A 24419-nucleotide genomic window follows, 5' to 3' on the forward strand; every position below is an offset into this window, starting at 1 on the left:
CAAATTGATGATTGAATGGCCCAATATATGTAAAACACATGTGAAATGACATCGCATCGCTTTAATAGTTGAAAAAATTGATATTTACTCTGAACTCGTTACCTATCAAAAGGGAGTCAACATAATTTTCTTTTAAAAATGACAAGCAAAAGCAAATTGGCAAAAAAAATAACTGCCAGAAGCACTTTCATTGCAAAAACAGAAGAAAAAGACTGTACAATTTATAATGTATCAACAAAAACTCAACATCTCATACGGCCCATTTACCATTTCCCCCCTTCCATGATAGCTTTGAACATGATCTATATTATCTACATGTGACCACTTTGACCCCCCTTCTGCAATTCTTAACCAAATCCAAATCCTTCATTGGCCTCGTGAATTGCAAGAAGCAATCTTTCCTCAAGATGTTGTTTAGAAGGATACTCCGGTAAATCCAACTGATTGAAACTGCATAAATAAGTAAATTCCTTAGTGAGCTGTTAGAAAAAGGATCCAAAAGATTGAAGCACAAAATAGCCAAAAACCCAAGAGATTACTTCGTGCAATAAAGAAAAAAGTTTTAAATACCATCTGACAATTCAAACAATTTATAGCAGAGGTTTTTACATATTAAAGAAAAAAAGGGATGAGATAAGAATAAGAAGATACCAAGTATGTGCAGATGGCAAGTGATCAACACTGCCATATGCCTTGTGAATCTGAAACTTCTGTGATCCAGAGATCCCTTGGAGGGCACTAAAACCTTCTAAAGGCACCTGTATAAAATGAAACAGCCGCATACAAATTTTTAATATTGTCCCATGCAACAATGCAATACGCGTGATAATACATCAAAATATGTAATTATAACAACACATATTTACATGATTCCATAATCAAATTACAGCAGCCCAAATGATGTCTGACCATTCATAAGAAATTCCGAAGATATGAATGTAGAAACCTTTGAATAAGGAAAACTAGAAAACATGGCAAGGTGATGGGAGAGGGGGGCTATCAAAGGCAAGAAACTAAAAACTTAGGCAACAATTCAACTTATTAGCCCAACGCGAATCCTTCTTCATCTTCAGATTCCTCCATGCAATGGATTTTCCGCACCAATTATCACAACTACATTTCCTTTTAGCTTGAATGCCACCTTCTAAACTAATGGCAAGTTATATGGACATTTTCTTAATGTCCATATAACTTGGAAGGCAACTACTATACCATGTGTATTTCTTAATTAATTGGAAGTTGTAAACAAAGAAAAAGAATGTGAACCATTTACCTTAGAGGTGCCAGTCACGAACTGCAATAGACGGGCTTTATCCTCCTTGCTAAAACCTTGTACAACCTCCCAGAACCACTGTATGACAGGAGATGCTGGGCTGTACCCAGAATATTCGGTATTTGCCCTCATGTCATCCACTGAAACAAAGGGTTCATAAATAAAGCTTTATGAGAATTGCATATCATGCAGCAAAACAACCTTAAAGAAAAGGAAAAATGTTGACTTGAGAAACTCACAATCAATATCTGGAAGCCCACTGATCAATAGTTCCAGTTCCTTGTCATTAAAAATAGATATTAGTTCCCTAGGAATTAACTCGGTGAATCCTTCCAAAAATGCATTTATCTGAGGGCGTATAGCAGTTGTTAACCGATGCTCTGCAACTAAATCAACATATTGGTGCTTGTTTTCTTCCGTAACCTTAATGTTGCGTCCACCAGGAATCAGTTCATAATCGGTTACCTGCATTATGCTCAACAAAATTAGTATAACAAAAGTAACATTTAACCAGAAAATTCAGTTCATTAGGGGAAAGGGAAAATTCATTACTTCTGTCTTTTCATACAATATCAGCTTTTCCTCGTCAGCATCAATGCTGAAAGTAAGGTCTAGAACATCACTTATATCATTCTGCAAAAGGGGAGAGGTAAAAAAGAAAAGGAGGCAGAGTTAATAACCGGTTGGAAACTTGAGAGGGAGAGAGAGAGAGAGAGAGAGAGAGAGAGAAGTTGCTAGCATTCTACATACCTCGAGCATCCACTTGAGGTTCTTAAAGTAATCAGGATCAATGGCCTCAATATCATGGTAAGTGACCTTAGCCCCCAAAATATGCTTGTAGAAAGATCGAGTAAAATGGACATCCAATAATTGACCATCAAAAAGTGCTTTCCCAACCTGTAGAAATGAATATGGCAGAATGAACTTCTGGCAAAGTCAACTCAATCTAACAAAAGAAACTAAACATCTCTAGTACTCACCACTCGCCCAACAAACTTGAAATATGAAAGATGTTCTGTTTGGTAAACAGAGTTGGGATTTGGCTGAAATGTTGATTCATTGCCCACTGTTGTAAATAGTAGTGCACCCTTGTCAAAAATAACCCTGGACAACAACTGATACCATTCCCTTGTAAGTCCACCTGCATCAATGCCTTCCTCTCCTTGAAAGTGAACTGTCAATCTCCCCTTCAAATCTTGAGTTGATCGCATGCGAAGCTGGTTATATGAATCTTCAAGAATGTATGCTCTTCTTACAGAAATTCTTAGAGGACTGTGATGATGATCATGTTGATGCTTTATTTTCGATCTGAAGTGAGCACGCTTGTTGTCAAAATCAATGAACCGGGGTACCTTCAGCATAAGTGAGAAAGACTTCTCTAGCAAACCAGGATTTTGACGGATGAAAGCGTTCAGCAATTTCCTATGTTTCTCTGAGAACTTTAAGAAAGCAACCTGTTTTTCATCAACTTTCAAAGCGGGAACTGAGGTTTTCTGCTGGCTAGCAGATGTACTGGCATCTTCGACCTCAGATACCGCAGCAACACCAAAGTCATTACCAGGGCCTCGCCCGGGATGTAATTTCTCACACACCACAAAGAAAGATTCTATGTATGGCAAGATGTTCTGAGTGCCAGCAGGCAGCGGAGGAATTACACCAGATGGTTTAGATGTGGAAGCTCTATATGAAGTCAACAAATCAGGGGCAGAATCAGAATAGCTCTCTATCTTACTTATGCAAGTGCTCAACTCCAGCCACAAAGGCTCCAAAGCTGCATTGATTTCCCAAACCTGAGAAAGAGAAGCAGTATGCTCCTTGTCTGCAATAATCTGTGGATCCTTCTCTTTCTCAATTAGTGAGGCAACAAGGGAGCTTAATGCCTGCAGAACTCTTAAAATAGCAGCTCCATCAGAAGACGTGGTACTGAGGAGTGCTTTGACTGCTTCACCAAACTTGTGCAACTCATCCATAGCAGATCTAGTCAAAATTCTAACAGCATCTGCGAGCTCAGTAATAAACAGGCTACAATGGGTAGGAACAATTGCCACCAACTTCTTCATTACCTCCGCTACAAGGGTATACGCATTATCTGACAGTCTGGGTTGAAAATATAAAATGTCAAACCCCCAAGATACATATAACTAAAATTCACAGTAGCAGCCATAAGCCTATAACATAGTAATCAATAAAAGTGTGACAGTGGTAAGACACCACTAGGAGAAGTAGTCTTAATAATTAATCATGATAAAAGTACAATTAAAAAAATAAAAATAAAAAGGTTCTACTAATGAAATGATTAAGCTGCCAGCAAAACAGAAATTTAATTTTCATACCCTTCTCGTGCAAGCAATGAGCATAGAAGGCGAAGTTCTGCTTGTGGCAGGTTAAGCAGAACACTTTCACTATCACATTTGTTATCTACACCAGATGTCGTGGGTTTGGAGGAATCAACAACCTTATTCGGTGTACCAACCACTACAGAAGTGCCACCAGATTCTGTATTCATCTCAGCATCTGATGGCAAAATTTGAGGAAGAGATGGTTGTTCAGAAACAGAAACCCCAACCCCAGATTTGTCAGATGACTTGCTTTCAGCATTATCAATGATGACCTCCAATAAATTGAGAAGCTGTAAAAAAGATACGGAGATGAGAGTAAATCCAATTCACCGCAGTTACAGAGAAAATAAGAAGCCACCACAGAAGACCAATTTAAACTTGTGAGATTCTCACCTGCTCAAGATGAGCTATACTTCTTATCAAATAAAGGGGTTGATTCAAGAGGCTCAAAAGCAAAGCGATGGATAGATATCCTTCCTCATGATTATTATTTGGTCCATTATCTTCAACAACCATCACAGCTTTGCCACGTGTCTGATCAACATTCTCTTGTTCTTGCGGGGCAGATTGAGGCAGCCTAAGGTGAAGCAAAATCTTTGCCACATTAGGATGATGTCGAGCCAAATAAGTCAGAGTTTCAAGAATTCGCCGAGATACCAATGGAGGAACTCCTACAGAGTAAATGGCAATATGTTAAAACCCTGTAACTAAATTAGCTACTAAGGTATGGCCCTACATATTAAATGATAAGTGATCATAATAATCAGCTAGTTTTTTCCACTGCATAGAAAAGCACTGATCACTAATCATTACAACTCAGGCCCAAAGAATAACGTCAACAACAATAAATAATAATAGTGATAAACACTACTGATTACAACTCAGACCCAAAAAATAACAGCAAAATCAAGAACAAAACTTGGTAGGTAGTTCCCCCACCACCAAATGTTAATCAGGTCCATAAAAACAACTTTTTGTGAGGATATCATTTATTGTATTGTCTTTGGAATAAAACATTATGGGTTTCCAATAACTACCCTCAAGATAATACAAGCAAATAATAACGATGAACGGGTAGAGAAGTACCAAAGTTTCAGTTCACTAAAATTTTCAATTGAACTTTGAACATTTGGGGAAACCCCAAAATGGAATACAAGACCAAATTGGGGTGGAGGGGTGGTAATAACAGTAGTAGTAATATAATAATATTGTTATTATCATCTATAATGCTAATAATAAAACAACCAAGATTTGCAATACATAAATAATATACCTTCAACCAATAGTAAATGAAACCAAAAGTTCTTAACTAGGGCAACAAAATAAATAAGAATTGCTAAAGAATAAAGTTTTGCCCAAACATAACATTATTAATATCATTTTCTTGAAAAAAAAAAAAAAAGTCTACCCAATTCAAGCAAAAGAAACCCACCAGTCCCCATCTCCACTATCCTATGCCATATACCATCTTGACTGTCATATAACATTCTGACTGCTAATCTCATCAATCATTACTACAGCTACATCCTCAAGAACATTTCCAACAAAACTCAATTTCATTCCCGAATACCACTTGATGCGCTAAGATTAATAACAGACACCTAACAGACTTTTCAAACATATACATCATATAGAAGATCTTACCACATTGGGAGCGTGAATACATTGCATTACTCTGCGCATAAAGCCGATACGAGTGAACGGCAGCAGTTTCATGATTTATAGGCTTTCTTGTATCAAGCATTAGGATGTCCATGAGAATTTTTACAAGAGAATTTCGAGTTTCATTATGAGCACATAAATTCAACAGAAGCTTCTGCAGCTGACCTTTATACAGAGGCTGCAAAATACATAAATCAGATGCCAGATAAAAAAAAAATAAATAAATAAAAAAGAGAATGCAAATAAAGACAAAACCTATTACACTCATATGCTACCTGAAAAATGCGAAGCACCCGAATCATTGCATGCAGAGCCTCTGTGTCGACTAAAGGAGCTCCCTCAGCTTCAACTACCTTAGCACCAATAGACCTACGTGAGGCAATGCTTCCCCCAATTCTGTCCAAGCTGGATCCAATGCCTTCACCCGGTCTTGAAGTCTCACCTCTACGGTTTCTAGGGTACATGCCAAATAGGGTACGATTATATCGATGGGCAAATCTTTCACGCAACATGTTTGCCTCCGCAACTAGAGCAGGTGTTAGATTGGCAAGTATGGCATCAGATGAAGTTAAGAGAACCTGACCAGAAAAAAAAAATATATAAAAAAAATTAAATTATTAAGGCTTGAATTACAAATTTCATTATAAATTTACTACAGCCTAATAAACCATAACACACCTCTTCACGCAAATCCGAAGGAAATGTTGCAATTATTGAGACTGTGTCCATTTCAACAGGTTGACCTTCCAGTTCCTGAGATTGATGTAGCCTTTGAGCTTGCTGTTGAGCTAAAACTTCTGCTCTGATATCCGGGGGTAGGGCAGCAAGGAATTCTGGATCAATATCTCCAGCATTTTGCGGCTCAGCATTCGACTGTGGAGCTGCTTGACCCTGTTGTGCTGAGAGAACTTCAGCTCGCAACTCCTCAGGAAGAGCATCCAAGAAAGCAGGATCAATTGCCCCAGAACCAGCATCACTGTTAAGTTGTTGTTCTGCTGCTGGACCCTCCTGATCTGCTTCCCGGCTAGAATTTTCTGAAACTTCAGTTACACTATGTAGTGAAACATCTCTTGCATTGACAGTGGCAGAATTCCCAAAAGAAACATTTGTTCTTCTTGCCCGAGCTGCCTGTGAATCCCCCAGTGGCATTCTATCGGCGGAACCTTGCCTCTCTGCTCCATCGTCATGACCATCAGCACTCCCAATTTCAACATCAAGGCTACGAAGGCTCTCCCCTAAAGTTGCTCCACTTCCACCACTTTCTTGGCTCACAGCTTCTACATCCCGCACAGCTGCATCATTGTGTTCAAACTGCATCTCAACAGACTGCGGATGCAAGCTAGACATATCCATTGTTTGTAAGGATTCGCTAACTGTAGGTGGTCTCAAATCAGCATTTCCAGAGTTATCAATTGTATCTGAAGGAGGCACATTACCACTTTCAATATTGACATTGTTTTCAACAGGCATTTCAGGCCTTACACCTGCTTCTGATTCTTGTAACTCTACAGCTTCATGTTTGTTCTGAGAATCCACTGATGTTGTATTCTCTCCAGAAGTCTTTTCAGGTGTTGGTCGCCTCAATTGGGATACAAGCAAGTCCTCCAGTCCTTGTGGCACTACACCTGCATTTGATCCACCACCTTGCTGGTTATCATCCATCCACAAGTTCAGACGGTGCCCATGGCGCCCATTTCTCAGTGATCGGAAAATATTATCCAATCTTGACGAGGTGATCTCTGAGTTTCTATCTGGTATGACTGCATCACGGGGATTCTCTGGAAGTCAGGAACCGACCATCAGAGAAAAGAACAAAATAGTATATCAAATAACAGTTAAGACACATCAAAAGCATTTAGAGATATTTACCGGATTGCCTAGGAGGGGCTGAATGCAGCGACAAAGGTCCAACCAGAAGAGGATGCCTTGATGGAGTGGCATTCTCACCAGTTCTACCCAAAAGACTGTAAATAGAAGTAGTGCGACCTTGACGTCTAGAACCAAAAACTTCAACCGGCATCACGTGAAGCGTTTCATTAGGAAAACCATGATCTCTACCAAAAACCTCAATATGGTCAAATACATTAATCCCATTTATGCCTTCCTCCAGCCTCAATATAACTCCATCCTCCTCATCCTCCTCATCTTCATCATCTTCCTCTAATACTTCCTCATCAAACTCATCATCATCAATTTCATGATCATCTTGATCAGTGTCAGGATGTGGCAGGTGATGGACTTCATCTTCTAGATCATTGTGTTCCTCATCATCCTCATCTTCATCATCATCCACTTCATCTCCATCATCCTCGGACATATCTTCATCATCGTCGTCGTCGTCAAGATTTTCTTGTTCATGAGGCTGAATTTCAAACCTTATACCCATAGTATCAATGCCATTTTCAAGACCCCTTGTATCCTCTGGGGTTTCATGCATATAATCATCTTCATTAGTAGGAGCAAAACCTCCATCGAGATCTTGGTCATGTTCCATATCATCTGTGACAGCCTCAGAACCACCAAAAGATTGGACAGCATTATAAGACTCGTTGTGCTCCGCTGGAGCAGAATCATGGTGGGACTGCGATGGTGTTTCCATGGACTGAGATCTGTCACCAGTATTATCTGCCCTTCCAGATTGATTATGATCTGGAGTTTTTGTGGAATTGTCACCCTTACCAGCATTTGAGTCAGCAGAATGGACATGTTCTTTGGTTACCAACTCAAGAGCTTTGATAATACCTGTAACAACTTTAGGTGAGTCAGCATGGTCCAGGTCCAGCACTTGGAGAGTGCGAGTCAATGATCCGACCAGACCAACATCTATAAAAGTGGCAGAAGCTTCCGCGGAGATGTACGAACCAGTAGGCGTACGAGCAGCCAAAACATCATTAAGCAAATCAGAAAAAGCTTGTATGTCATTGTCAGGCGGCCGGAAACCATTACATGAGTCAACAAAGTCATTAAAAATAATACTGATCTCTGTAAAAACCCTCCTCCTTGCCTCGGAAGAACGAACACATGATGCCACCAAAAACTGGCTAGCCCTGCTTGCTAATTTGTGCCTCCAATCACCATCCGCTTTCTTTTCCTTTTTCACACTTCGTGAATATGGAAGAAACTTATGAAGAACATGGTGAAATATTCCACCGGTGCATACAGCAGTAGGACCCTTTTGATTAGGGGCCCTGAAACTGCTAATTTCAGCATCTTTCCGAAGTAGAACATGAGCAGATGAAGCATACATCAATAAAATCTCCGTCAAAAGCTTCAAAACAAAAACAACCTTTGCAAGAGATGCAGAAGCTTCTTGTGTACCAGCTTCCTTATCTTCTGACACCGAGGCAACAGCTTTTCCTTTTCCTTTAATAGCAGCAACATCAATGTCCATGTCAGTTAATGACCGTGTATCATGGAGCACATCCACGACAAGATTATCTTTGGAAGGAGGTACATAAGTACACACAGAATCTAGAAGAAGCTCAATTACACTCACAAAACTCTGGGGATATTTCCGATGAACTTTTGCACCCTTCGAATTTGAATCATGAACCTTGCCATGTCCGTTTCCAGAAGTTACTGAATTTATATTACCCACAGCAGCTTTCCCATCAGTCATCAGTGTTTTGTCTTTATCCAAAGATTTATCCTTCTCTTTTTCCTTTTCTTTGCCTTTATCTTTGTCACGATCTTTCAGCAAAACAATGTAAGGCCTTTCACCAATCATCTCAACCTGACAAATAGACTGAGCAGCACGCATGAATATCACAGGATCCCGGGAAATGGCGGAACTTAAACTTGATAGAAAAGTGCGGGGAGAAACCCTTCCATTTGAATGTCTGTTGGCAGCAGCCACAAGGTTGTGCCTTATCTCAAATTCCATTGCCTGCTGAAGAGTTTGAGGATCTTCAAGAACATGACGGATAATGGTAGCAGCAATATTGTCAAACCCAGGAAAGAGACTACTTGTTGGCAAAGAAAGCAGTAAATTTAATCCCCCAGCATCAAGAAAACTAACAGCAGCAGTATGAGTTCTGGTGAGAGTAGAGCAAAGCTGCAGAACTGCATGCATTGTTTCAGAAGGAAGCTGGTTCCTGATACAAGCACAAGCAATCTCAATAAGCCTCTTCTGATCTTTAATATCTATATGCTTTGAAGATAATCCCAATGCAGACTGCAATTTATTTTGTTTGTCCTCATCAATGCTAATTGATGTTTGCTGGCTACTGACAACATCCCTCTTCAACTGCTCTGCAATTTCAGAATTCAGTTTCTGATCCACCTGCAACAGCCGGTCGATAGCAAGAAAAGCTGTTGTTACCCACTTTGGGACATCACGTTTCTCACTGCCAACCAAACCAGAATCCCATTGGGAAAGTAGATCGGACACAACTTTCACAAGACCATTCTTCGAGGCAATTTCTCGGGCAACTGCATCTTCATGAAGAATTAAAGCAAGAACATGAAAAAGAGCAGATAGCAAGGTACTGTTTCCACTGTCAGAAATCAAACTACACTCTTTTACCCGATCAACAATGAAAGAGATGATACTAGGCCTATAATGACCATCATTTTGGGAGCATATCATCACAAGCAGGTCTCGAACTGGAAAAGCTAGAGGTTCCTTCATCTGCAAAAGCTTTGTGCATGTAGATAACAGCTCATCAACAGGAGGAAGCTGGACCATCTCTTCTTCAAGCTGCCGAGCATTGTCATTTGCACTAGCTTCCTTAGTGTCTGATTCAGAATTACCCAAAGACATGGCAAGTGCACGGGCAAGTTCATCATCTTCTTGAGTATCCTCTGGATGAGAGAACAACCATTCCATTGCCAACTCCACACTATTTGATCCAACTTGCCTCAGAGCTTCTTCTGCCCTAGACCTGGAAAATCCCATCTCTACAATGGTTGAAATAGTTGTCTCATTAGGAGGGGGGCCAGTAATACGGGCACTGGAGTTGCTACCAACATTCTTCACTTCAACCCCAGAGTATATGTGCCTGATGATAGAAATAACTGTAGTAATGAAATCATAACTACAATCAACAAACTGAGGATGAGTCCAAACAGGAAGCACTGCCTTCAGCACCATGGACTGGAGGACCTTTACAAAAGTCTCAGCATCACGTGGAAAAGGAATATTTCCATTTGCCAGGGGTTGTGCTAGCAAGTGTTTTGTAAAAGGAGATAATATGAAAGAAGATGTTACCAGATGGTCCATAAGTTTACCATAGCTAGCTAAAGGACCATAAATCCAAGAATGGTCAGTATCTTCCCTTTCATCCTGCTTTGAATTCCCATCATCAGTTTCCATGGGAGATGCAGGAGCCCTGTTAACCGTGAAGAGCAATTGACTGGTAGCTTCAAAAGTCGTCAAAACTGACTGGACAACTCCATGTCCATATAAGCAATTTAGTAAAACAGCATTACATGAATCTGGTCTCTCCAGCAGACTGACATCAATGAAATCAATAACTTTACCAAAGTAACGACATTTTGTCGATATGGAAGCCTCTGATCCAGAAGAATTTACATGCCCACCAAAATTCATGTGATCCAATGCAATGGATGCAAAAGTAGAAGCCACTGATTTTGCAGAAGGGGAAACATTCACAATATCATCCCGTCGACGAGAAGGTAGCAACATTACCTTCCCCAGCTCTTGAAACAGATGGGTAATGTGAAAAGAAAGTGATCTAACCATATCACAGCAAGAAGTATAATAGGACCTCTGCTGGTCATACTCCTTTCGATTAAGAGGACCAACAGCATCTGAAGACCCAGAATGAGGGAATTGATGACTGGATCCAATACGCAGATTCGAAGGACCATCAGAATTTGTTCTTTGTTGAGAACCAGTGGCCCGACCAAGGTCACGATATAGGCTTATAAGGTCAAGAAACTGGGATTCAATGCTCCATCCAGATGTCCTTCTTCTCAGCAACGGATCAAGGAATTGCCTAAAAGAGTTAAACCTTTGCTCTTCAGTTTCACTTGTATTCATTTCTGACTGTTGTGACTCAGTGGTAGAACCAGAACTGTCATCCTCCATCTCAGACTTGGTATCTTCTAGAAGAGCAATCTGCCACAAAACTTCACGATGGACATGCCCTATATCTTCCAGAACATCCTTGCTACCATTTCCAAATTCTGTAAGCAATGCAGTTACCCAGCGGTTGTCTTTTGAGGCAGCAATAAATAAAAGGAACTCAATCAGGAACAGCGAGGGAAAGATTCCACCATCCGAGGTCATCCTAGGTTCCAACAGAAAGGACCCTGAAACCACTTCAAATCCAGACAAAGCTTTCTTCAGGTGGTCCCTGAGGGAGGAGCAAAATGCACGAGCAAGTGCAGCAGAGTGATGTTGAGTAAAACCCTTGAAAACCATGGTACTATGCAGAGCAATAGACATTCCATCAGAAGATTGTACAATAGTGGGCTGTAAAAGAAGCTTTAGTAAAGCATCAATTCCCGACTTCTCAACAAATAACCGGCATGTTTCTGAATTCTCCATTGTTCTGTGGACAAGTACCATCAAATGAAAGATGGATAATTGAATGAACTGCTCATGACTGATCACATCTGCAGCTGAATCAACAGCACCAACCAGACAGCAATGACCTTCATTTTCTTTGTCATCAGAATCCATCTCCATAGCAGTACTACCACTGGCCTTTCCTGCTGGCCCTGCACTCTTGCTATCAGTGAAAGAAGCAATTTTATTAATAATTTCAATAATTATATCAACACCAGTGCCTCTTAGCGAAGATACATGGCGCAAAAGCTCTTCCACTGCATTTGCTAAAGGAACAATAGCTTCATTCATCGCTACAACATACTTCTTGCTGGTGAAGATGTCAACAAGAAAGCGTAATGCTGATATTTCCTTCACAGCCTCCAACCCTTTGGCATTAAGACAAATTGCACCGAGACCGTTAGGTACACAAGTAAGAGCCTTTGCAGATGGAAGAACTCCAGCTACAACTGAAGATATAAATGCATCTGGAAGACCCATATCATGCAAAGCAGAAAAACAAGTTGGGTCTTTGTGGATAGTTTCACTCAAAACAGTCACAGCAGAGTAATAAATGTCACCGCCAAATTTTTCAACATTCCCAAATATAAGAGAAAGAGTTGCAGGTAAAGAACTGTCATGGGAGTGTTGAGATCTGGAAGAATTCCCAGCAGCATATGTAGCAGATCCAAGTGCCTTCAATGAAGCTTTAATGAGCCTCTTCTGTGAGTACAACTGGTCATCACTGTATCTTGAACTTTCACCAATTACCATTGAATTATCATTATCACCAGTCAAACCAATAACTCTATGTACCTCTATCTGTAGTCTTTGAGCCAAAAGTTCAACTCCCCCCAACTCCTTAAAAAGAGACACAGCTGAACTACTGTAATCCATGAGTTTTTGAAGAGTTTTGACAGCAAAACAGACTAGATGCAAGTGCAAAGGATCAGAATCCTCCAAAAGAGGCAAGAATGTTGGAACCATGCCTGACCCTCTAATATTACTCCCTGTGGTCGATGACGAAACCACATGGAGCAAATAGAACTGAAGAAGGGCTTCGACAAAGGCAAGAGAAGTAGGATCATTAGAGTTTTTAAGCGATAAAACAGCTCTCTGGAGCACATTCAGGAGTATCATACGATTCCCCCCTGCAAAACTGATACTAGATCCACTCAAGATTCGTGCCCGCTCATGAGATGCTGAATATGCAGCTAACTGAGCTCCCAAGGCAAGCATTGCATGCGTTCTGATGGTTCCAGAAACTGATTCTTCGGACCGAACAATTCTGATTAATTCATTTGTATACTCTGGCTCATTAGCAAAGAAGGACACAAGTTCATCCTGAGCATCACTAGATTGAACGAGCACAATAAATGAAAGGAGGCAAATCCTGCTGTACAGCCTGCATATTCTTGGGGAACGGAAGGCACGCGCATATCTGATTCTTGTCAGCAGTGAGAACCGAAGCTCAGGAGGTACCTTGTAATCCTCTATACACTGTTTCATCAGCTTTAAATCATCCTCCTTCTGCAAATGCAGATCTGGCATTTTTATAACCCCCACACTGGAAGAATTATTTACATTGCTACTGCTCTCCGCTGTACTTTGGGCATCGCCAGGCAATGCAAAATAGAGCGTAGAACCTATCCGGTATTGAGACTTGTCAGAAATATTTTCTGCATCAGAAGGGAACAAATTTAGCCCATCATCTTGGGTGGTCTCATTTGCCATTACACATGAATATAAACCCAACCCCTCTTCCTTGCTTCCCCAGCCCTGTGCCAAAGACAGGAGATAGCTGTTTACAGAACCACAACCAATCATCTTTCCGCTTACATGCAGCTTGGAGGGATTTATTTTCACAAGTGCAGAAAGTGTTTCTAATGTAGCTATAAGCACCTCAGGATCTGTTGATGCAAGTAGGAGTTTGAAATGCTGAAAAGGAGAGAAAATACAAATACATTAAGAAGACACATGCACAAATTATAGCACCTGAAGCTAAAATCACTGACTTAAAAAGCAAATGCAGATATCTTGTTTCCCAACAGGCCACTGTGATAAAACACAAACTTCCTTACTCCAACAGCAACATACCTCTAAGCCATCAAATGAACTCTTGTTATGGCAATTCTCTAAAATTGTTTGCATCACTCTCAAAATTTGTAGCACTGCATGCTTTGGAAATGGACTATCATCTTCTAAGATTTTATCTGACAAGAGTAGGTCATTTCTACAAGACAAGTATGTCTTGAAATATGTGTCAAAATGCAGAAAAAGCGGCCTCCAATGGTGAAAATTACCCTGAAGTCAAAAAACAAATGAGTGTAAGTGAAAGAATGAAAAAATACAATAAATAAAAAACTTCATACAGCAAAACCAGCATGCTACCACCTTACTGTACTCCCATCGGAAACCCGAAAGCGGTATTGCTATATCTTGTAATGGACACTGTATCACCTTATTGATAAAGGCTTTGATCTTAGGAGGCTGCAACCAATGAAATGCAGTCAATCAGTGTTGCACATTAAATAGGTTAGAAAGGAAGAAAATGTATTTTGAGAAAACTAAGCTATGTACATAACATTAGGTGATAAATGATCAGTAATATCCTTCAAATAAAGGACGGGACAAATCTTCTTCCACATGCAAAACTTCACAACCCTAGAAAGGCACATAATCTGTGTATATTACTTAGGGGATATATGATATCAGTAATATCCTTCAAATAAAGGATGAAATAAATCTTCCTCCACATGCAAAACTTCAACAACCTAAAAGGCACATATTCATCTTTGAATACTAATCCAATGCCATCACACAGGTTAGCAACAAATGCATATTATATGAAACAACAATTATCATGGCCAGGTAACTATCTGTAATTTTAGAGATTGACACCAGTTGAATCCTATTCTGATGACCTAAGCCAATCCCAATTACAAGCTTAAAGAGAATTGGTGCAAGAAGTATAGGAAAACTACAAAAGATTGATAAAATTAATTTTATCCCTCGTACACTCATTTCAGAACTCCTGAACTCATACTGGCCATAACTTATTTCTGTGTATACATATAAAGGAAAATCAAGGTAAAATATACAGAAAACAGTATTGTTCTAATACCACACAAGAAGATGAAAGTTTACACAATTCTTGATCTTAAGACAAAGAGCACCACTGCATTTTGTAATATTTTCTTTGTACCAGAGAATATGTATTACTTGCAATTCCCAGAAGTGTAAAGGTATTTGTTACACCAGAATACAGTAATATTTATACTTTGCTATAAATAATAAGGAGAAATTGAACCTTAATCTTATGGGGAACCAATAAGTGAAAAGATTAATTTCTGTTCAAAAACTTTCTTGCACATAGCAGCTTTAATGACCCTTGAAAAGTAAAAGCTCCGGTTATGAAAATTTCAAGAGTCCATCGGCCCCCAATGAGCATCTAGCTTTGTACTCACAGGTGGGACAGGGTGCAAATGGGAAGCATAACAAAATATACATGTAGAAATATGCATCAAGTACTCTGCATACTATAGAAAATAATAATAATAATAATAATAATAATAACAAGCAATTAAGCAATCCCTCCACCAGACTAAATATAAAATGCAGGTAACTGCCCAGTCGTTTACCTATATATGAAATTTTACAATACAAGAATAATATTGAAAACTCACTTGTGCACCACCAGCCAAACACCCCATTAAACTCTTCTTTCTTTCTTTTTTGGTTGAAAACACCCCATTAATTCTTTAAATGACACTAAAGAGACCTAAGCACAAACACAATTCTAAAAATGAAAATCACATATCTTACTGACCCAATACAACCTCTGCTTAATTAAATCCAAGTATATGGATCAAAAGGAGTCCACAAGTCAAAAACCCTAATGGGTTTTTTTCCAATCAGTAACCTTAATAGTCCTGATAAAACCCTAATCATTAAAGCACTATAATAAAAGAGAATACAACATATATACAAGATATTTGAACCATACAACATAAGAGTATCAATGTAAAATTAAACTAAAATGGAATGAGAGAGAGAAAGAGAGAGACTTACGGGCTCTGAGTCGAGTTTGATAGACGGCCCAAGAGCACCGTCCGCGGACAGAAGTTGACGAATCCTCGACGGCAAGCTTGATCTTAGGGTTGTCATATTTTCACCTCAGCTTCTCTACTTGAGACTACTTCAATCCCCCAAACCCGAAAAAAAAAATTAAAAAAAAAACAAACAGAAACGAAATCGGCGATTAGACTAAAACTAGAAAACCCTAAAACAAAACACCATTAATTTCAATTCTCGATTGAAAAAGTAGATCAGGTATATAGATACACCGATAGATATAGAGTGACGAGAGTACCTGAGAGAGGAGAGAAAGAGGCGACGGATGCATACACATCCGAAGGTCGAAAAGCCGTCCAGAGCAAAAAGAAGAGAAAGCGAAGAGATTTGAAGAGAGAGAGAGTCAGAGAAAGAGAAGCGAAACCCCAAACTGAAAGCGAAGAGAAAAGAGACGGGGGTTGTGGGGTTTGTATTGTGTAAGTTGTAGGCTGTATGTAGGTCTCGCTCTCTTCCTCAGTCGTTTGTAACTTTGTATAGCTATTTACTATTGTTTTTTTTTTTTTTTGTTTCTTTTTGTTTGTATTTTGAAGCCCTTGGAAATCAATAAAAGATAATATACATATATATGGGTTAATTTGGCACTGCATAAGTGCTTTTATTTAGTAACACTTTTATCAAAACTATTTTTGCTAATACATATAAATTTTTATAAAAATTTTAAAGTTGTTCATGCAAAAGTACTTAAAAATTCTTTCTAAGAAACAAGTATTTCTTAAAAAATCTCTTAAAAGCATTTTTATAACTCATAAATACTTTTATTTACTTTTTTTTTTGTTACAAAGGGAGGAGGCCAAAGAAAGAGGCCTAGAGGGGGGAGGGGGGGATCGAAACCCGGTGAGGTGGGGGCAGCACAACTGCTTGGCCAACTGGCCTACCCCAAGTCCTCAAATACTTTTATTTACTTTTGTCAAACGTTATCAAAAATAATTTTATTAATCTGAAAACGCTTTTGGTAATTCTAAAAGCAATATCAAATAGGTCTTATATCAATGAGAAATGATAGAGTCCTTGTGCACTTATATTAGGCCTTTAGATAGTAATTTTTATTTTTTCATTTGGGTAAATTATAGTATAGGTATTTATTTTTTGAGTTTTTTCAAACACTGTGACAAACCGGTCCACCAAGTACTTGGCAAAAATGCTTCGTACGGTTAACCAAATGCTCGGCACCATCCACCAAGTACTTGGTAATTGCCATTTTTCGACAATGACAATGATTGTCACTGTGTAACAACGACTATTTGAAGAGTCACATCCACCCGCGTTATAATGTAAAAATAATTGTTACTAATTATCGCTGTTTGATGATATTAAGGAATTACAAAAGGATGAGTGCCCTCTCACCTATTATAAATTGGATCCTTCACATCAACATGCACCAAATAGCTTTATATGTAAACATAACACCAAATAATCTTGTCCAACATAACAAGTAGCCTTAGGTGCAGTCAAGGATTTAAATTTCGAAAATTTCGCCAAAATTTTCGATTTTTTGAGGTATGAAAATTTTAACACTAAATCAACAAAATTTTGTCTGGATTTTGATGATTTCACTGAAATTTTCGAAATTTCGGCAAAGTTTTCGACTGGGTGGGATTCCTGGGTTTTGGGGAGGTTGGGATTTGGGAGGAGTTGAAGATGTGGAAGAAGAGAGAAGGGGCTGGGCTTTGGTGGGTTTCGGCGGCAGGGGGTGACGGCAGGGGGCAAGAGCAGGGAGAAAGAAATGAGGGTGGGCTGGTGGTCGGCGCAGCTGAGGGAATGAAGATATTGAGAGAGGGAGAGAGAGAGCGAGAGGGTGGGCTGGTGGTCAGAGTAAGTGGGGGATGAAGTTACTGATGGAGAAAATGAGAGAAAGAAAGAAGAAAAAAATGAAAGAGAAAGGATAAGGAAAAAAAAAAAAAGAAATAGAGGAGAGAGAAGAGAGAATGAGATCAGGGTGGGTAGTGGGAAGTGTGGGTTGCATGTATTGATAATGTGAAGAAAGAAATTAACATAAACAATTTGATTTTTGGTTTTTAAAATTTATGTTTATAAATTTACAAAAATGTCCATCATTTCAAATGCTCATAGCTCTCAAACCGTAAGTCCGATTGATGTACAGTTTGCGCTCAAATATTCGTGTGTTCGAGACCTTTCCAACAAGCCACAAATCAAAGTCAAAAGCCCAATAGTTCAAAAAGTCAAAGAATGGGTCAAACTAATTTAAAACAAAAATTATAAAATTAACTTAAAATATTTTATTTCTCAAATAAATTTTTAAAATTTTTAAAATTTTTAAAATATTTTTTTGAAATAAAACTTGAAAAAATTCGGGGTCTCACAATCTACCCCCTTCAAAGGGGTCTCACAATCTATCCCCCTTCAAAGAATTTCGTTCTTGAAATTCCAATGAAAGTAATAATGGAACAACTTAAAACAAGCACAAACAACAATAATCCAAAACTCTAAAAAGTTCTTTTCATTTATGAAAAACTGGAAAATAAATTACACAAGCTATGAGGTGTTTGTTGAAGAAATCAAATCTAATGCGCGCTGGAGACAAATACTGTTAAAAAAATAGTTCACTAATTAATAATTACATAAATTTGATAATAATTACATAAAAAACATTGAAGAAACCAAATTATATCACATGAAACCTACTATATAATTTGGTTTCTTCAATGTTTTTTATCAATATAATAGATAATATGTTAAATAAACATATGGTAAAGTTTCATTCAAAATTTTCATATTTTGATAGTAATTTCTGTCGTTTCCGTCTAATTTCTATCGAAATTTAAAAATCTTCGAAATTTTCTTAAAACCCGAAATTTTATTCCTTAGGTGCAGTCCATTATCTCTTATTCTCTCTAAAGAAGTAAAGATTGAGAATTTATCTCCCATATTGTATTTACTTTGTGTATAGTGGAAACCCAAAAACACAAATCGCATATACGTTGTTTGAATTGGATGAATCACGTCACATACATGTCTTGTATGATTTTTGATTTGATTGCTTGATTTTCCTAATGAAAAATGTTAAGAGTCTCAACTTTTTTCCCAACATTTATTTCTCACCTTATGTGTCATTACTTTATTAAACATGGTAATATTTTTTTTTTAGGTTTTTATTTTTAAGTGTTCAATATATGAATGACATGTAAGTTGAGAAAAAAAAATTAAGATCCCTAACACTACTCCTAAACTTCATTGCTTGAATCATTTTTGTTTTTTAATGTGCATAAATGCAGATACTAGTAACACTAGTAAAAACAAACCTAGTAAAAATGTACAAGCTAGATATGTACCTTATTAAATTGTCCAAAAATTTGTACTCATGCAAAAGGTTATTCATCCAAATAATTTTAGTAGTCTTTGTTTTTTTTTTTTTTATTGAATCATCATCAAACTTTATAATTTTCCCTTATCTAAAAAAAAACACTTCATAATTTTCCCAAAATTTGATGAAACCCAAGTGCAAAGACTGATAAAACTTAATCTTAATTGTCCTTTTTTTTATTGAAATCTTAATTGTCCTTTGAAATATTCTAATTGCTAATAAAAAAAATAGTAATTGTGTAAAATAATTATATGAAAAGAGAAAATGACAACAATAATTACATAAGCAATGGAATATTCGTAGATGCACATCCCATTGTACTATTTGAAGTGCTTTTTCTTCTCATCTTTTCTCCTTTTATTTTTGTATTTAATATAATATTATTATTGAGCTTCTGAAAGAGTCTGTCCTTTCCTCTTACATTTAACTTCGGCTATGAGTGTGCATGATCAATCTATCTATGGAAGAAGACACCATACAACAATAATGTAAGGCTGGTTAGAAACTCAAATTAAAATATTGGTAATGTTCTTATTATTTTCCTTCTACTCCCAGTGTTGCTGTCACCAACACCAACCTCTCATCGGCTCGCATTTAAATTTTATCATACTTAAAACGTAAGAAAAATAAAAATTTTTACTACCTGTATGACTTAAATCTCATCTTTTTATCATTCCATCATTTTGAAACTTTATAGCAATTTCAAACTTCCTCATCCTAATGCATTATAAAAGAGAATTATAAAAACTTGCAAGTAGGGATGAAACTTGAACACGTTGAAGTGCCAACTTGACATCTAAATCAGTTAGGGCCGCCGGTCTGAGGATTTAGGTGGCCTTAGGTGAGAAAAAAATTTGAGGTTCTTTGCTCCTTCAATAACTAAAATTAATTGACCAAAAAATCAATAAGTAATTTCTAACTTGATAACCATCAATTTAGTAAAAAAAATTAAAAAATATAACTGATTTGAATTAATTGAGAATTAAGTACACAAAAGCTGGGGTCAGTTTTAGAGATGACTAATACATGTAGCAAGCTTCTTAGAATCTATATTCCAAATTAGGGATTTACCTATCTGGACATAGAAAGAGAACGGAGACACGAAGTAAGGGGTTCCAGATTGTGCTGAGCCCTGAGGCGATAGAGGCGTGTTGGCCTTAACAAGAGACTCATCTCGTCAGAGAAATCGACGACGGACGATCAACAATATCCCAAAGAGAAGAGGAATAGTCGAATGAATGAAGGAGGATGCCCTGAACTGTGAGACTGTCAGAGACTGAGAGTGATGAAGAGGAATAGTCGACAAGGAATAGTTAGAGAAAAGGAAGAGAATTAGAGGAATAGTCGAATGAATGAAGGAGACCCTGGACTGTGAAATAGTCTCTGAGTGATGAAGAAGAATAGTCAACAAGGAATAGTTAGAAAAGAGGAAGAGGATTTGACGAATCCAAACCAAAAAACTCCTAACCCGACTAGTTCAACTCAAACTCAATCTTTGAATTCAGGTTAACTCTAGAATTGGGTAGGGACGAGCTCATGTTGGTTAGTAACAAAAAGAGAAAATAAGAAAAAAAGATGCTTCGAGACCTCCTAAGCAGGTCGTCAACTAGAATTAACTAATGACTCGGACTCGGAGACTAGTTCGTATTATAACCCGAATCCAATACAACACATGCAAGCCATGCACAAAAGCCCATCTTAACTACATAGCCCCTCAATAAGTAACCTAACAGTAGCCCAACACAGTAAGTAGCGGTAGCCCAGCATTCCTGTAAATTTTCAACCTATTATTAAGAAGCTTAAAAATGATTAGAGAAACATTTCAGGTTCATTTACTTGAGAAAAAAAATAAATTAAAATTCATGTACATTCAAGTATTCAACGAAACTTTCTTTAATACTAAATAATAGCCTAAATGGTTCAGCTACATGTTTCTTTGAGGAAACCAGGTTTTCGGGGATTTCTTTGATCCATTTTCAATTTTTTTCCCCGAACAATGATCTTTTCCCTCTTTTCCTAAGAATCACAAGTAGAATCTTTTCACTATCCCAAGGAACATGATTCTGTTTAAAAAACAATGCCTAAAGATTGAAAATCCCAAGGAACACAGTCCAGGTGATTCTGTTCACAATTCACATTCCGATGGTGATGAATATGAAGATCAGGTCATATTTGACAATGTTCAAATTAATGAATGCATATAAAATTCAGTTATTGACTAGTTTCTTTTTAAATTTCTATTCCAGTCATTCTCAAACACTGTTGAGGAGAAGGCAAAATGGACATTCAACAAGCTGAAAGGTATGGAGCTGTTTTTAATTACCTCAATTAACTAAATATAAGAACATGATCATGGTTCCATCTTTTGCTGATTGTCAAATCATTCCTTCCGATTTAACTGATTCCGAAATGTATTTTCTTCTAAATTCTAGTTTTTCAAGTATTGTTCCATAATCCTCTTAGGCCTGTACATCTTTCATTTGTAGATCTTCTAATATTTTAGTGGAAACAGAGGAAACCAGTGGCATTAGAAGGACACATTTAAAAAGCCTGAGAGAGCAATGTTTGTCTTTTAGGCTTGTTATTCTACTATAGTCCCGGCATTTGCACATGAAAAGTTGAAATTCACAACTTTCACTTGTTCAACAGCAACTGATCTGAAGATCACTAATTTATTAATTTCATCAGGTAAAATCAACAAACCAGGAAAATAGAAGCAAATAGTACTACTGTGCTTAGGAAAAATAAACAATAAAATGCATATAATTAATAATGCACGTATGGTAGATTGTCATCAGTCAATGATGTTGATTAATAGATCTCCCACTAATGCTGGCCTATCCTTCAATTATGAGTTGGCTTGGCTTTGTAAAGACTGACTGATCAAAGTCCAGTTGCTAAAGCTAGATTTGTGGCCTTGACTGAACCACATATATCACTCCATCTTTTACCATCCCTTCAATGTCCTGAGGACAGCCGTAAAGGCCTTCGATCTATTATCTTTCCCACTTCTGCAGTTCTTGAGAAGAGTGAGATTTGGAAGGTTCTATCAATGATCATCCGATCACTGGAGTAGTCCAATACAATCTTTTCCTCTTTATCCATGATTACACTGCAACAAGTTATGAGACACATTATATGGCGTCCTTTGAGAAAGAACATGGGATGAAAAAATATTTGCAATAAAAGATTGGAAACAATCATGGGTCTGCAATTTTGCACCAACACGTGAAATACCACCACATTCTATCATAGAATAAGGCCTTTTGCCTCTTTATAGTTTATACTTCATGCAGGGTGACTGTGTAGAAGTAGAACTGATTGTTGAGAGGCCAACAGTAAGGAATCTATTTCAACTAAACTAGTTGTGATGAGACATTCACACAGAAAAGAGAATGCTGAACAGGAACAGTATTATGTATCCACCTAGAAAACAGACTATTGATTTGACTATTCTATCCGCCAGATAAACTAATGACTGACCATTTCAATAACATGAAAGATTGGATGCTAGAAACTCAGCATCGTACCAATTACAAGATATCCTAGGTTTTTCTGGTCTTCCAAACCCCTGGTATATATCTAACGAGTAGGTGACTTTCTGATGCTTACTCACCTAGTCTAGGAATAAAGAAGATTAGCTCTTTGTGATTATATCTTTAATATAAAATCAACTTCAGGACAAACCTGTCATAAAGCCCAGCACCTGCATATCCTTCCAGGTCCTCAGCATTAGTCTGATCTGAATATGATGGATGGTTTGCTATATAATCCTATTGGCTTGCTTGGATAACCATTGACCTGAAAGTCAGATTCATGTTTGAGATGTAAAGGTTCATGACATCCACCATATAAATTGAATGGAAGTCAATTTAAGATTGATCTCGTACATTTAATTAAACATATGAAGAGAATATCATCAAGTGATATAATTAAAGGTTTCCCTTACAATAGGAGAATTTAGATTGGATTTTTTGGTAATGAAGCTCATGGCACGTCCAGGATGTGCACCCACCAAAGTCTCTCCCAAGCCCTGAACTATCTGTATTGCATGAAGAAAGAACCATGATAGCATTTCATTGATTTAGAACCCATTATATACCAGAGAGGGAGGGGTGGGGGAGGTTAGGGGAGAGATTTCAATCTGAAAAACAAGCCATACCTCTGTATAAATCTCTGAGGTAACCCCTGATAAACCCCATGGATCAGCACAAAGAACATGATTCACATTGATACCTTCTTTCAAGCATGATTGCACCTCTTGTCACCTTCATCACCAGGCCAAGGTATACTTGAACTTCTCATTTTGCTCTTAAGTTCCTGGGTCTACCAATCAAATAAAAAGTGTGAATAATGCAGGTTGAAGCAGGAGTTGAAATAATTTCTCAGTAGCAAACTAACATATAATCTCTTAGTTAAGAAAAAAGTAAATCTAAATACTTGTATAACCCACCCACTTAAATAATAAAGGTTTCAAGAGACCCATTACCTAGGAGACGGCCGCTCAAGTGATAAACAGGTTACATCAATGAAATGATACCATTTATTATCTGACTAAAAGGCAACAAGGTACAATTTACTAATGGGTCAACATCCATAGCTGTTTTCACAAGGCTAAGTGTCAACAAATTACTTGCTGAACCTGGATCAAGAAACTATTAGTCTAATATACATTATTGGCCCATTCCCTAACAATACGACTAAATAAATGAGTAATACAACTTCACACTGTTCAGTTTTAGAAGGTAATTACTAATGACAACCATCTTCATCTCTGACATAGAATTTCTCAAAGCATAACAAGTGAGAAGGATGTAAGTGACAAACAGCCCATGTCATCAAGTTGGCTCTTAATAATGTGAGACATGCTAAGATCAATTTTTGGGGGCAAACATGTGCAAAAACATCTGAAATGAGTATTAAAGGAACAACAATCCAAGCTTTGTTTATGGTTTCTATCTAAAGAGATTTGATATTGCATATAGTAAAAATGCATCTTGAAGTTCTAACTTTTTGGGGAAATTAATATTAGAAGATGATGAGGAAAAGAGTATTAAATTTCTTAAATTTGGGGTTAAAAGTATGTTTAGTAAAACCTCTATTGTTAATAATGAGCACGTCTTACGTCCTTGGTTCCCAAAATATATTAAACAAAAAAAAATTTCTTGGACATGG

The 24419-nt window shown here is 37.6% G+C and overlaps 1 protein-coding gene and 1 pseudogene across 4 annotated transcripts; both read right to left on the bottom strand.

Annotated features, from left to right (window-relative positions):
• Positions 1 to 56: 56 nt before the first annotated feature.
• LOC147285267 (E3 ubiquitin-protein ligase UPL2-like) lies at positions 57 to 16350 on the bottom strand. Of its 3 annotated transcripts, none has more exons than XM_086242835.1 (17): positions 16161 to 16350; positions 15860 to 15983; positions 14183 to 14278; positions 13886 to 14092; positions 7144 to 13726; positions 5953 to 7034; positions 5550 to 5852; positions 5257 to 5452; positions 4006 to 4283; positions 3607 to 3902; positions 2254 to 3370; positions 2024 to 2170; positions 1826 to 1906; positions 1513 to 1738; positions 1274 to 1413; positions 652 to 758; positions 57 to 450 (listed from the first exon to the last, which is right to left on the bottom strand). In XM_086242835.1, the coding sequence occupies exons 2-17, from the start codon at positions 15953 to 15955 to the stop codon at positions 348 to 350; spliced, it is 11058 nt and encodes a 3685-aa protein (XP_086098961.1). In that variant the 5' UTR covers positions 15956 to 15983; positions 16161 to 16350; the 3' UTR covers positions 57 to 347. The 3 variants fall into 3 exon arrangements, with proteins under 3 accessions (XP_086098961.1, XP_086098959.1, XP_086098960.1); XM_086242833.1 differs by having other exon boundaries at positions 5953 to 7052; positions 16161 to 16349; XM_086242834.1 differs by having other exon boundaries at positions 5953 to 7052; positions 15860 to 15986; positions 16161 to 16349.
• Positions 16351 to 21795: 5445 nt separating this feature from the next.
• LOC147285268 (alpha-glucan water dikinase 2-like) lies at positions 21796 to 23508 on the bottom strand (annotated as a pseudogene). The gene is made up of 4 exons (XR_015122514.1): positions 23407 to 23508; positions 23194 to 23286; positions 22932 to 23045; positions 21796 to 22356 (listed from the first exon to the last, which is right to left on the bottom strand). The product of XR_015122514.1 is annotated as an alpha-glucan water dikinase 2-like (transcript).
• Positions 23509 to 24419: the final 911 nt, after the last annotated feature.

The sequence above is a fragment of the Dryas octopetala genome, chromosome 5 (assembly GCF_963921425.1).
Source record: "Dryas octopetala chromosome 5, drDryOcto1.1, whole genome shotgun sequence".
Taxonomy (NCBI): domain Eukaryota; kingdom Viridiplantae; phylum Streptophyta; class Magnoliopsida; order Rosales; family Rosaceae; genus Dryas; species Dryas octopetala.

Bases quoted from the DNA above. Each gene is read 5' to 3' on its own strand.
- LOC147285267 (XM_086242833.1), bottom strand. From the start codon at position 15,955: ATGACAACCCTAAGATCAAGCTTGCCGTCGAGGATTCGTCAACTTCTG. The intron at 13,727-13,885 runs GTATGTTGCTGT...TCTCCTTTTCAG, and splicing joins GTTCATTTGATGGCTTAGAG to CATTTCAAACTCCTACTTGC. The intron at 1,739-1,825 runs GTAATGAATTTT...AGCATAATGCAG, and splicing joins TATTGTATGAAAAGACAGAA to GTAACCGATTATGAACTGAT.